The sequence below is a fragment of the Balaenoptera musculus genome, chromosome 19 (assembly GCF_009873245.2).
Source record: "Balaenoptera musculus isolate JJ_BM4_2016_0621 chromosome 19, mBalMus1.pri.v3, whole genome shotgun sequence".
NCBI classification, from domain to species: Eukaryota; Metazoa; Chordata; class Mammalia; order Artiodactyla; family Balaenopteridae; genus Balaenoptera; species Balaenoptera musculus.
The window spans coordinates 48,230,681-48,244,434 of record NC_045803.1 but is presented as its reverse complement, the minus strand read 5'-3'; the positions used below and the strand labels follow the sequence as shown (position 1 = coordinate 48,244,434).

The 13,754-nt window shown below is 52.3% G+C and overlaps 1 protein-coding gene across 1 annotated transcript; it reads left to right on the top strand.

Annotated features, from left to right (window-relative positions):
- Nucleotides 1-8,863: 8,863 nt before the first annotated feature.
- Nucleotides 8,864-13,351, top strand: LOC118885308 (chymotrypsinogen B). Its single transcript, XM_036833929.1, has 7 exons — nt 8,864-8,925; nt 10,722-10,825; nt 10,948-11,027; nt 11,129-11,207; nt 11,464-11,644; nt 12,526-12,659; nt 13,130-13,351. Exons 1-7 carry the CDS (start codon nt 8,874-8,876, stop codon nt 13,289-13,291), a joined length of 792 nt encoding a protein of 263 aa, XP_036689824.1. The 5' UTR covers nt 8,864-8,873; the 3' UTR covers nt 13,292-13,351.
- The last annotated feature ends 403 nt before the right edge of the window (nt 13,352-13,754 follow it).

The window sequence follows — 13,754 nt, the reverse complement described above, 5'->3', positions numbered from 1 at the left end:
CCATACTGAGTGTGCTGGGACCAGACCTAACACAGTCCACGCTGGTCGGACCTGGTACTTCTTCTTGACTCGCCTGTGGGGTCCCTTTGTGCGTTCTAGAAGACTGCCAATGACAAGGAGGGATGGCCACAGTGCACCAGGTGGGAAAGCAGGCCACGAAACAGGATGCAGAGTGTGGCCCCATCTGTATGAAACCCACCACTTGTGCAATTCCATCCATCCTATCAACCAGCGCTTACCAGGCCCCTGCTGGAACAGAACAAACGAAAGAAAGAAACACAAATTCCTGCCTTACAAGCTTAGGTGGGAAAGGGGTAGGGAGTTTATGGAAAAGAGTTAAAAAAAAAAAAAAAAAGTAAAATATACATTACTACCAGCTAAGGAGTTATCATTATCATTGTTATTATTATTATTATTATTAATACCGAGGCAGGAGGGCCTCACTCCGAAGGGGACATTAAGTTGCGACCTAAGAGTCTGCCAAACTATCTGGGTGGAGACGGTGTCCAGGGAGAGGGAACAGGGAGGGCAAAGGCCTGGTGGAGGGAGCTTGGGTGGCACCAAGAGCCGAAAGGCCACGAGGCAGGGCGGAGAGGCCAAGGGGCCGACTGAGGAAGGCCCTGGTGAAGGTACAGGGCTGTCCCGAGTGGCTGCCAAGATGCGAGGTGGCAGCCGCCGGGCCTGAGTGGGGGAGGGGCGTGGCCGGTGAGGGAGGGCACGCGGCGGCTCGAACCCACCCGTGGTTGTGGCCTTGGGAGCCGACAGCTGGCCCGGGTCCTGCCCGCCCAGCGCCCCCTGCTCACGGTTGCCAGAGACCTGGGAACTCGCGCAGCTGCGGGTGGGGGGGGGGGGAAGGCGGCCCCCGCAGGTGCTCGACTCCTGCTGGGGGCGGGGCCAAAGCTGGCGGCCGCCGGGCGCGCGGACCTCCACCCGCCCCGCCCCCTCGCCTGGCGTATCGACCCGAGAGACTGCGCACTCCGCAGACCCCCGGCCCCGAGGAAAAACGCGTAAGCGCAGAGTGTTAGGTGCCCCCCATTCTCCAAAACGCCGGGCCCTGAACTTCCTGCCTCTAGGCCTTTGCGCTCTCTGTTCCCTCCCTTTAGAAGGCCCACCGCCCTTCCGGCCCCGGCCCTGGCCGTGAGCGCCTCCTTGTAGGCAGCAGTTCAGCCTTGACTATGACTGGCCAGCGGCAAAGCAGGCATCAATCAGAGGCCATGGATGAGTCGATGGATCTCTGGACCCAGAAGTTGTTTAGCCAATCAGGTTTACAGTAAAGAACATTTTCCTGGGTTCACTTTGTCGCTGATACTTTTCTCTCCCATCCTCGGGTTCGGAACCCTGCCTCATCTCTAGAACCCTGGAGCCCAGCCATCTCTGCTCATGCAAACTCCCAGGGAGCAGGTACAGCCTTGTTCGCGGGTTGTCTGCCACGTCAGAAAACCTTCACTCTGCACCTGTTACCTCGTTGCAGGTATGTGGCGTCTAGTGTGTTTAATGGGCAGTGCTGAAAGCAGCCCACGAACAGGTGTAGCTCAAAGAAAGTCACTCAGGAGATGACCCAATGCACGGGGACCCTCATGGGGGCGGCTCTCTCCCAGGCAGCCTGGGTTTGGGGAAAGAGCTTTGCTGGGGGCAGGGGGCCCTAATCCAATCCCTGCCCAGCCACCTCCTGGGATTTGGCCTTGGGGGTGGTGTTGTGTCAGGGTTCCAGGTCCTGACTGGGCGGCGGGACAGTGCGCATGCGTCCCTCCAGGACCCGCATCTCTGAGACTGCCATCTTCCTCGAGGCAGGAACTCAGAAGTCAGTTTTCTTAGATGAAGGAGCTACTCCTCTTGAAGTCGTGCCACTGAGGGGGTCAAATCCCAACCCTCTGTTTTACTAAAATAAGATATATTGAAGTATAATTTACACATGGTGAAATGCACAGATCTTAAGTGAAGAGACGGATAAATTTTGACATATACATACCATAGTGTAACAAACGCCATAACCAAGATATAAAATATTATCACCCCCACCATACAGTATGCTGTCTTTGTGTCTGGATTCTTTCACTCCACCAAATGGTTTTGCGATTCACTTGTGTTCCTCTGTGTATCAGCAGTGTGTTCCTTCTTATTGCTGAGTGGCGTTTCACTTCATAAGCACACCACACTTTATGCACCCATTCTCCGGCTAGGACGTTTGGGCTGTTACCCCTCCCCCACCCCACTCCCTTTTTGCTCCTTGTAATGAACTGATTCTCAGCCCTAAACATAGGCAGGCAAGAAATGTAGGTTTCTTTATTTTTCTATTAGAGAATGAAATTTGAATTTCGATCCTGTATTCTGCCAGGAGTCTCACTGGAGAGTCTTAACAAAGAGACTGTTTCTAAAGGTGTGGCCAGGGCTTAGGGAAACCATAAGGAGGTGCAGGTCAGCTTAGGGCTAGGGTCAGTGGGCCTGGAAACGCAAGAGTGGTTACCCGGCCCCTGGGGAGGGCGATATGCAAGGGGGAGGCCGCCAACAGGAGCTTGGCCTTTGTGGAAATCAGTGAAGACCACCCAAATGAGAACGAGTAGAGGCTGTTTATTCAGAGCTTGCTATAGCCTGGGAGTCAGGCAGCATCACTTGCAGCATCGTTTTTCCATTCCCACCAGTAATGTATGAGGATTCCAGTTTCTCCACAACCTTGCCAAAACTTATTTTCCATTTAAAAAATTATAGGTGTGAAGGGATATCTCACTGTTTTTTTTTCAATTTTCAAAATTGTGCTAAAATACATATCATATATAATTTACCATCTTAATCATTTTTAAGTGGACAGCTCGGAATGTACTAAGTGCATTCATATTGTTGTGCAACCATCACCGCCATCCATCTCCAGAGCTCTTTTTTAATTGAAGTTCAGTTGATGTACAATATTGTATGTTACAGGTGTACAATATAGTGATTCACAATTTTTAAAGGTTATACTCCATTTATAGTTATTGTAAAATATTGGTTGTATTTCTCATGTTGTACAATGTGTCCTTGTAGCTTTTTTGTTTTCTCCCCCCCCAACCACAGCATGGGGGGAGGGTCTTAGTTCCCCTGACCAAGGATTGAACCTGTGCCCCCTGCAGTGGGAGCGAGGAGTCTTAACCACTGGACCACCAGGGAAATCCCCCATGGAACTTATTTTATACATAATAGTTTGTACCTCTTAATCCTCTACCCCTATATTGCCCCTCCCCCCAGAACTCTTCTCATCTTGCAAAACTGAAACTCTATATCCATTTAATCTATAACTCTCCTACCCCCAGCCCCAGGCAACTAGCGTTGAATTGACTATCCTCAGTACCTGGTATAAGTGGGACCATACAGTATTTGTCTTTTTGTGATTAGCTTATTTCACTTGGCATAATGTCCTCCAGGTTCATCCATGATGTAGCATATGTCAGAATTTTCTTCCTTTTTGGGTCTGAATAATACTCCATTGTTTATATATATACCACATTTGGTTTATTCATTCATTGGTCAGTGGATACTTGGGTTGCTTCCTCATTTTAGCTACTGTAAATAATACTGCTATAAATATGGGTGTACAAATATCTTTTTTTAATATTTATTTTTTTAAGTGAAGTAGATTTGATTTACAATGTTGTGTTAATTTTGCTGTATAGCAAAGCGACTCAGTTATACACATATGTGCATTCTTTTTAAAAAATAATTAATTAATTAATTAATTTATGGCCGTGTTGGGTCTTCGTTGCTGCACACGGGCTTTCTCTAGTTGTGGCGAGCTGTGGCTGCTCTTTGTTGTGGTGCGTGGGCTTCTCATTGTGGTGGCTTCTCTTGTTGCAGAGCATGGGCTCTAGGCGCGCGGGCTTCAGTAGTTGTGGCATGCGGGCTCAGTAGCTGTGGCTCGTGGGCTCTATAGCGCAGGCTCAGTAGTTGTGGCGCACGGGCTTAGTTGCTCCACGGCATGTGGGATCTTCCCGGACCAGGGCTCGAACCTGTGTCCCCTGCACTGGCAGGCGGATTCTTAACCACTGTGCCACCAGGGAAATCCCTATACATTCTTTTTTTATATTCTTTCCATTATGGTTTATCCCAGGATACTGAATATAGTTCCCTGTGTTATACAGTAGGACCTTGTTGTTTATCCATTCTATATGTAATAGTTTGCATTTACTAACCCCAAACTCCCACTCCATCCCTCCCGCCCTCCCCCTTGGCGACCACAAGTCTGTTCTCTATGTCTGTGAGTCTGCTTCTGTTTTGTAGATAGGTTCATTTGCAGCATATTTTAGATTCCACATATAAGTGATAGCATACGGTAGTTATTTGTCTTTTTCTTTCTGACTTATTTCACTTAGTATGATAATCTCTAGCTGCATCCATGTTGCTGCAAATGGCATTATTTTGTTCTTTTTTATGGCTGAGTAATATTCCATTGTGTATATGTACCACATCTTCTTTACCCATTCATCTGTCAGTGGACATTTAGGTTGTTTCCATGTCTTGGCTATTGTGAATAGTGCTGCTATAAACATAGAGGTGCATATATCGTTTTGAATTATAGTTTTGTCCGGATATATGCCCAGGAGTGGGATTGCTGGATCATATGGAAATTCTATCTTTAGTTTTCTGAGGAACCTCCATACTGTTTTTCATAGTGGCTGCACCAATTTACATTCTCACCAACAGTGTAGGAGGGTTCCCTTTTCTCTACACCCTCTCCAGCATTTGTTATTTGTAGACTTTTTAATGATGGCCTTTCTGACCAGTGTGAGGTGGTACCTCATTGTAGTTTTGACTTGCATTTCTCTAATAATTATCGATGTTGTGCATCTTTTCATATGCCTATTGGCCATGTGGATGTCTTCTTTGGAGAAATGTCTCCCCCCAGCCCCAGGCAACTAGCACTGAATTCGGCTATTCTAAGTACCTGATGTAAGTGGGATCATACAGTATTTGTTTTTTTGTGATTAGCTTATTTCACTTGGCATAATGTCCTCCAGGTTCATCCATGATGTAGTATATGTCAGAATTTTCTTTCTTTTTGGGTCTGAATAATATTCCATTGTGTGTGTGTGTGTGTGTGTGTGTATATATATATATATATATATATATATATATATATATATATATATATATACCACATTTTGTTTATTCATTCTTCAGTCAATGGACACTTGGGTTGCTTCCATGTTTTAGCTACTGTAAATAGTGTTGCTATGAACATGGGGGTACAAATATCATTTTGAGACCCTGCTTTCAATTCTTTTGAATATATACCCAGAAGTGGAATTGTGGGATCATACGGTAAATCTATTTTTAATTTTTTGAGGAATTACCGTATTGTTTTCCACAGTGGCTGCACCATTTTACATTCTCATCAACAGTGCACAAGTGTTCCAATATCTCCACATCCTCTCCAATTCTTATTAATTTCTGTTTTTTTTGTTGTTTATATTAACCAAACTAATGAGTGTGAAGTGATACCTCGCTGTGGTTTTGATTTGCATTTCCCTAAAGACTGGTGATTTTGATCACTTTTTTATGTGCTCATTGGCCATCTGTGTGACTCCTCAATACTTATGATCACCACTGATGCTGTAGGAACTTAGTGCCCCAGCCACGTGACCGCCAGGGCCTGTTTCCACCTGCATTTCTGCCTCTGCCGCCTCCCATGTTAATTTGAGTGATTGTGATGCCACTGCGTGCCATGGGCCACCAGGTCTCATCTTCCCCGGCAAAGTTGTCCATGGACCGCTCCAGTGGGTGAGTTAACCAATCCCAGAATCCCGTGTTCAGTGGTCCTCGGGCCACAGTTACTGTATCAGTCATGGTCGTGCCTGAGAAAAGGTGGCACGTTCAAACTGGGTTATTTGAGGAAAGTTTGAATAAAGGGAGTTTTTACAAAGGTGTGGGCAGGGTTTAGGGAACCAAGAAAGGATAGTGAGGTGCACAGGGTTCTAGCAACAATGGGGACACACCTAGAGCTGAAGGGACACGGCGGGAGCAGTTGTGGAACCCAGCAAGGGTGGCTGTGCAGACAGGGCCACCTGAAATGAGCCGAGGCGTCCGTGGCCTCTGCGGAGGGAGACAGCCAGCCCCCGGCAGCCTCCCAGGGAGGGAGCCCAGAGAAGAAATACCCGACTTCTCTCTCCTGCCCCGTCTCCGGCTCTGACCCCAACAGGAAGCCTGAGAGCCTGGGAAGCTGTTCTGCAGTCTCGTCCCTGAGGGTCAGTCTTGCTGGAGGCCAGCAAGGTGGAGAAGGATGGAGAGTGGATCTGAAGGGGAAAACGGAAGACATCCACAGCCATTCTTACAGCTATTCTGTATCACTTAAGATGCTGTTTGTAATAGAACACGTGGCTAACAGTGGCTAAACAACAGTGGTTTGCTTTTCTCACACGGCAGGGATCTGGAGGTGCGCAGTTGTAGGCTTTCGCGCAGCACCGGGCGATGGTGTGGTTCTGGTCAGGGTCTTTCTTCTCTGGTCTCAAGATGGCAGCCAAGGCGCCAAGCGCCGCATCCCCTGAGGACTCAGCCAAAGCGCAGGAGGAGAAGCACTGGCTTTCTCCTCACCTCTTTGCCTCCACGGGATTATGTTCATCAGCGCTCTCCCCCCACTCGCCCCCAGAGCTGGGGTGGGGTGACCCTCCAGGGGAACCCTCCACGAGGACAAGAAGGGGGAGATGGCTTTAGGTGAGTGGCAAAGGCTGTCCCTCCTTGTGACAGGATGGTCACCCTGCTCCCAGGGAGTACTCACCTCGTGGTCTGGTTTGAATGAGGGGATGGGTGGGGCAAAAAGGAATCGTTCAAAGTAAAAAACACACCAGCAAATGTGCACCAATCTCTGTGGGCCAGGGAAACGCTCCCTCCCCTGTGATATACCCTCCAAGGCCATATCCCTCCTGTACTCTACTCGCCCAGAGTTTACTTTCCCAACAGACCTCAAGAGCCAGTGACCTCAGGCTGCTTCCGTTTTCTGCTCTGGAAAAGTCCCCGAGGCAAGGAAAATACAAATGTCTTTGCTACCTGCTTGGAATGAGTGAAGGAAAAACAAAACAAAACAGCAAATGTTAATATTTACATAAATTACCTTGGCCTGGAATTCAATATGGATTCCTTATGCTCAAAGCCAGGGCTAACGTCCCTGGCCTGAATCCAGTCTGTTAAAATATCAAAAAGCTTCAGACCCACTTACCAAGCAGCTGCTGGCCCCAGTCTGTTTGCCCCCTGAAATTTGGCTGTCTCCGCCCTTCCCCAGAGAACAGGGCTCAGGGCCTCCGCGGGCCAGTCCCTGCCGAAGCCACTGTTCTCCCTGGTCAGAGCTTCCGCTCACCAGCGGTTAAATAGTTTGAACATCCCCCTGCAGAGAACGCATGACTCTAAAACAAAACTAAATTTACAACTCAAAAACAAAACTAAAGTTACAACTCAGAGACAAAACTTCAAAGCTAATCAAGTCCAAATCAAGACCTGTGACACTGTCCTGCTTGCTCTGACCCACTTCTGCCTAGATGACCATGGCCCTGTGACCACAGAGCCCCGGAGGCCTTGGAAGTAGATGCAGTTCACCCAGTCAGCACATTTTCCTTCTCAAACTGGCTCAGCGGTGAGGCCCAGGCTGGATTGTCCAGAGCAGCAGCTTTCCGGACCCTCTCCAGGTTTCTCAGACTCGCTGTGTTCTTTTCTTGTTTGTTTCGTGTCTGTGTCTCTCACTGGGGTCTTGGACCCACGAGGGCAGGGGTGCCCTGTGCTCTGTTCCTGTGGGTGCTCTGGTGTCCAGATAGGCGCTGTCCCAGGGGAGAGAAGGAACTTGTGCCCATGGTGCTGAGAAGTCTTCTGGCCTCCACTTACGGCAAATGCATCACCGGTGTATTACCTACATCTGTCCTCTTATTGTTCTGTGACAATTAAAATCGTTTTTCTGTTTTCTCCATGTGTCATTTGATGGTGTGAAATCAAAGCCCCATTTTGTATGAAACTCAAGCGTTATGCAATGACCAGTTCCTTAAGTTGAGAATTATCACAGGAGAAGAGAATTTGGTTGAGCTCAGCGGCAGATAAGGGACAGCCAGTCAGCATATTTGCCAGCCTGTGACCCACCCACGGCCACCCATGGGGGCGATTCCTTCATGCCTCATGTGTCCTCATGCAGGCTCTGAAGCTGCTTGGTTGGGCTGGTTTCGAGGTGACCCTCTGGATGACACAGCATCTCTGTATGATACTGCACTTAAAAAAAAAATTATTTATTTGCCGTGCCGCGAGGCATGTAGGATCACAGCGTGTGGGATCTTAGCTCCCCGACCAGGGATCGAACCCGTGCCCCCTGCAGTGGAAGCACGGAGTCCTAACCACTGGGCCGCCAGGGAAGTCCCATCCCGATACTGTACTTTTAGATGAGTCTCACATTGAAAACCCTCTTCGCTGAGAACGCGAGGCCCCCAGTGATGACCAGCTGGGATTCTTTGGACCCCACGGTGGGATTGCCTGTACTGAGGAGCTGGGAATCCTCCCTGGTGCACTGGGAGTGGCAGAGCCCCCGGCCCTGCATTCTGGTTGCAGAGCTGGGCTATGCAGGGCCTGAGCTCCCAGCCTGGATGCTGGCCTGGCCCGCGGTGTCCTGGAGATGCCGGGCGTTGCCAGGGTTCCTGGGTGACATTGTGCCAGGGCAGCTGCCCTTTTCCCAGGGGCTAGATGTCCCCGGCTGAGAGCCAGTACAGGCTTCGAGGGGGGCTCGGTTCCCCCCCACCGGCCCCGCTTATCGCCCGAGGTTCCTGGGTAACAGGAGGGTGGCTCTCAGGCCTCTCTGGCTGGGCTGGGCCTGTGGGATCCCAGGGGAGGTAAAAGGAGCCGCTGGGGCAGGTGCCCCATGTCTCCCTGACGGCAGCAGCATGGCCTTTCTCTGGCTCCTCTCCTGCTTCGCCCTCGTGGGGGCCGCCTTCGGTGAGTGCTGGGGCTGGGAGCGCCAGCCAGGTCTGGGAGGGGGCTGAGGAGTAGTTCCCTGAGCCCCTAAGGGCACCGCAGCCAGGCCCCCATCAGAGGCTTGAGGGGCTCTGTCCGGAGCAACCTGGGGGCCTGGCCAAGAGGGAGATCTGAGCCCCCTTCCCTGCTCCCTTGGGCCTCACACCCCGACAGGCAATCTAGCCTGCAGGGAGGAGAGGGGTCCTTCTGGAGCTTTCTGAGCCCTCACACCCTGCACTGGAAGGGTGGAAAAGGCCAGTCTGGGCTGCACGGAGATCTGAGGCCCCAGAAGTGGCTCAAGTTGGGGAGCTGTGGGCCCAGAAGGGTGTGGTAGCAGGAGCCCTCCTACGACCTCCACCTGGGGTTTTTATTTACCGTCCTGGGCACTTGCTAAGCATTTCATTTTCTGTTAAAAAAAGAAGAAGAAATAGTGAAAAATACAAAAAATATGACATCCACGTACCTTCCATTGGGATTTAGCAAATGTTATCTTTTTCCAGATTTGCTTCAGGTATTTCTTTTTAAAACATAAAACAGATGCGGCTGAAGTCCCCTCTCCTCCTCGGAAGGTGATCCCTATTCTGAGCTCACTGTGTATCATTTCTGTGTGGGATTTTACAAATTTACTACACATTCATAAATCCATAAACACAGTATATAACATTTGTAAAAACTTACATGAACTGTATTATCCGCTACATCAGGTTTATAACCTGCCTTTTCCCACCTGGGTAGTTTTAGATTTATCCCTGTTAATATGAAGACCCAGCTCGTTCACTTTAATCACTGTAAAACACTCAGCTGTGTGAATACATCACAGCTGATATTCTAATCTTCTTGCTATTACAAAAAAGTGGATTATGTTGATGACATATGTTTTGGTGGTAACAACCTCCAGTGAGTGGCTGGTGCACACCCCTGTCCCCATGGGCAGGATGCCCATCTGGGCATGCAGCAAGGCCTGCATGACCCCCGGGTGGCCTGGCTGGTCGTAAGGGCTGTACCTGCCCAACTTTCCTTACTGTGGCCAAATTGTAAAACCTGTATACAGGTGCCGAGAACTCACCTGGTCCTGACACAGCAAATGCGTCATGGACACATTAAGTACACCTGACTTTTCTCATTGTTTTGTGACAATTCAGGTCCTTTGTTTTCGGTTTCCTCAATGTGTCCTTTTACAGCGTGGAATCAAAGTCCCGTTTTATTAAATAATTAACTAAAACTTTATACAATGAAGAGTTCCTGAAATCTCTGGGAATAGAGAATTCAGTGTAAATAATACTCGCATCGGCTACCAGAATTCTGGGTTCCCCAGGGTCTGGGGTTATCAGATTTTAATTCCATACCCCCAGGCCCCACCAATCTAATGGGTGAGCTTTGACTTGTGAGGTGAGATTGTTTGCTCCCCAGTTTACTGAGGAAAATGAGCATCAGGGATTCAGTGACGGGTCTGAGGCTTCACCGCAAGGAAGGGTGGGCCTAGGAGTCCAGGCAGGACAGTCTGATTACTCAGCCTGTTTTCTGCTCTTTCAGGCAGGGTGGCCCTGGGTGGGAGCAGCCCTGTTCCTCTGCATCCCTGGATGGGACACTGGGGTCAGCAGGCTGTATGTGGGGATCCTTGAGCCCACAGGTGGGAGGCACCAGGAGAAGTTTTTTGGAGGACGGGGGAGTGTGGCAGAGGGTCCTGAGTCAGCCTGGGCAGCTGAGCTACAAACCAGGGTTTCTGCAGACTGGCTCCGGGTCTCAAACCTTCTTCCCCGTCCCGTCGCCCTCCTCAGGCTGCGGGGTCCCTGCCATCGACCCTGTGCTGAGCGGCCTGTCCAGGATCGTCAATGGGGAGGACGCTGTCCCCGGCTCCTGGCCCTGGCAGGTGTCCCTGCAGGTGAGAGGGGATTCTGCGCACGTGTGGGAGAATGCACTGGGGTATCAGCCCAGCTGGGGGCTGCTGCCCAGATCGGTTTTGCTGGTGTCCGGGCGGGGCTGACCCTCCCCATCTTCCTCCAGGACAGCACCGGCTTCCACTTCTGCGGGGGCTCCCTCATCAGCGAGGACTGGGTGGTCACCGCCGCCCACTGCGGAGTCAAGTGAGGCCCCGGGCTCAGGGTTCTGCTTCGGGCTCCAGTCTGGGGTGGGGGAGGGGAGTAGGGTACATCCTCAGTCCTCAACCCCCATGTGATTCCCCCAGAACCTCTGACCTGGTGGTGGCCGGGGAGTTTGACCAGGGCTCAGACGCCGAGAACATCCAGGTCCTGAAGATCGCCAAGGTACGCCCAGGCCCTGCTGGGCCGGCCCGGGATCAGCCGCGGGGCTGCAGGCAGGGGCAGGGGGACGAAGACCCTTCGGCCGCTTGAGAGACAGGAGCCAAGTGCAGATGAGGCCGGTCTCAGGAGTCTCATTCCGGGCTCCAATGGGTCTGTTTCCGCTGAATGGATCGCCAGGAAAGGAGCTGGTCTCCTTGAAACCTGCAGATCCCCGACTTAACCCAGGGCCTCACCTCGTCTTTCTGGGCCCCACCCGCAGGTTTTCAAGAACCCCAAGTTCAACATGCTCACCGTCCGTAACGACATCACCCTGCTGAAGCTGGCCACGCCCGCGCGCTTCTCCGAGACCGTGTCCCCCGTGTGCCTGCCCAGCGCCAACGATGACTTCCCTGTCGGGATGCTGTGCGTCACCACGGGCTGGGGCAAGACCCGGTACAACGGTGAGTGGGCCGTGGCCTTTCCACCCACGAGGCGTGTCCGGGGTAGGGGCTGCCTGAGCCGCAGGAGTCTCCAGGTGGGACAGGTATGGCTCTTTTTTAAATGTTTTGGTCTAAATTCCTATACAGTCATCAATATTTCCATTTCTTTATTTAAAACCCTCTTAATGAAAACCCTACCAGACATGAATAAAAATGAGGGTTAGTAATATATATGTAAACAGTTTCTGAAGAAACACCTAAGTACCAGCAAGTCTCGCCCCCTCTAACCTGCAAGGAGATGGACAGCCCGGATTTCCCTCCAGACTGAGGAGGGCGGTGCGTCCAGCGCCCCTGAAGTCTGGGCCCGGAGTCCAATGTCCTGGTCGGGTTCGGGCCTGAGCGCCCAGGTGCCCCCCCTCCGCAGGTTCTTCCTCGGCGTCCTGAGTTCTTCTGCCCCGGCCACGGCCCACCGGCTGGTCCCGTAACAGGACAGAAGCAGCCGGGAAAGGGCAGCAGGAGGGAAGTGCTCCCTCGGGGGTCCCCTCCAGTGTCCCCAGTCAGAAGGACGTCCATCCCCTTCCCTGGGGAGGAAGGCCGGCCCCTCCGCCCACACACAGTGGCCGGCAGGGCCCAGAGCACACGGGGCTCCGAGGCAGGACTTGTTGCAACAACTGCTGGAAGCACAGTCCCCGCTGCCTGGTGTGGAATCGCAGAGGAGCCGCGTCCCAGACTCTTTGAAGGTGTCAGGGAAGGCTCGAAGCTCGGTGTCCACGATCATCGTGACGGAGGAAGACGAGCACCGTGCAGGGGGAGGGCAGGGCTCAGGCGGCCCCTCGTCTCTTCTCCCCAGGGGCGGGCTGGTGGGATGAGGGGCCCTGACCCCATGCCCTCTGTCCTTGCAGCTCCCAAGACCCCCGACAAGCTGCAGCAGGCGACCCTGCCCATTCTGTCCAACGCCGACTGCAGGAAGTACTGGGGCAACAAGATCACCAACGTGATGATCTGTGCGGGCGCCAGCGGCGTCTCCTCCTGCATGGTACGGCCTGGCTCCGCCACCCTGCCCGCCCTCACTGACCGTGCCTCCCCTGGCCAGGCCAGGAGGCCCACTCCTCTCTGCCATGACCTGTCTAACTTCATGCCCTGCCCAGTGCCCCAGTGAAGGGCTGGACCAGCCCTATCAGATGCCCCTGGTGAGGTCCGGCTCTGGCCAGGTGTGGTGTGGGGCTTCCCAGGGGTATTTAATCTCACACCAACCCCACGAGCTGGACGCTTCAGCCTATTTCACAGATGATGAGGAGGCTGAGAGGATAAGCCACCTGCCCCAGGCCCTCCAGGAGTAGGTGGCCGAGCTGGGGCTGCCATTTGAGCAGATCTGAGTCTCTTGTGCACAACCACTGGGTCCCCACTTGTGCTTTGTCTGCACCCCCTGGACTTGCCAGGTCCGGGCACACCAGGGCCCTGGTACTCCCTTTCAGGCTTGAACACAAGTCCTATCTCCTCCTGCAGGGTGACTCTGGTGGCCCCCTGGTCTGCCAGAAGGATGGAGCCTGGACCCTGGTGGGCATCGTGTCCTGGGGCAGTGGCACCTGTTCCACATCAACTCCTGCTGTGTACGCCCGTGTTACTGCACTCATCCCCTGGGTGCAAAAGATCCTGGCCGCCAACTGAGCCCAGGGCTCCTGCCATCCCAACCCTGAGAGTCCCCAATAAAAGTATCTGTCTGCACATGTCTCCCTGTGTGGCCTGGGTGACGTGGGGCTGCAGTGGTCCCCGTCACCCACCAAGGGGAGGTGTTCCTGCTCCCTTTCCAGGCCGCCAGCACCCCAGCAAACCCCCTCTCAGGAAGCTGAGTCTTTGTATCTCATCCTCCCTGCTCAGGACTCCATCCTGGAGTAGAACCCAGGGACTAATTGCTGGAGCCAGCTTGGCCCATGGAGCTTTCTGGAAGGCAGGAGTCTCGGCCAGGCTGTGCAGTCCCCGGAGATGGGCATTGGGAAGGCAGGGTGGGACTGTGGAGATGGTCTTTCTATCCTCCTTGGTTCTTCACCTGCACATTTCTGCAAGACCCGTTTATCCCGACGATTCCTGTACTCTCTGTCATAGATGGGCCTGGAGCAGGCATCTATTGCCC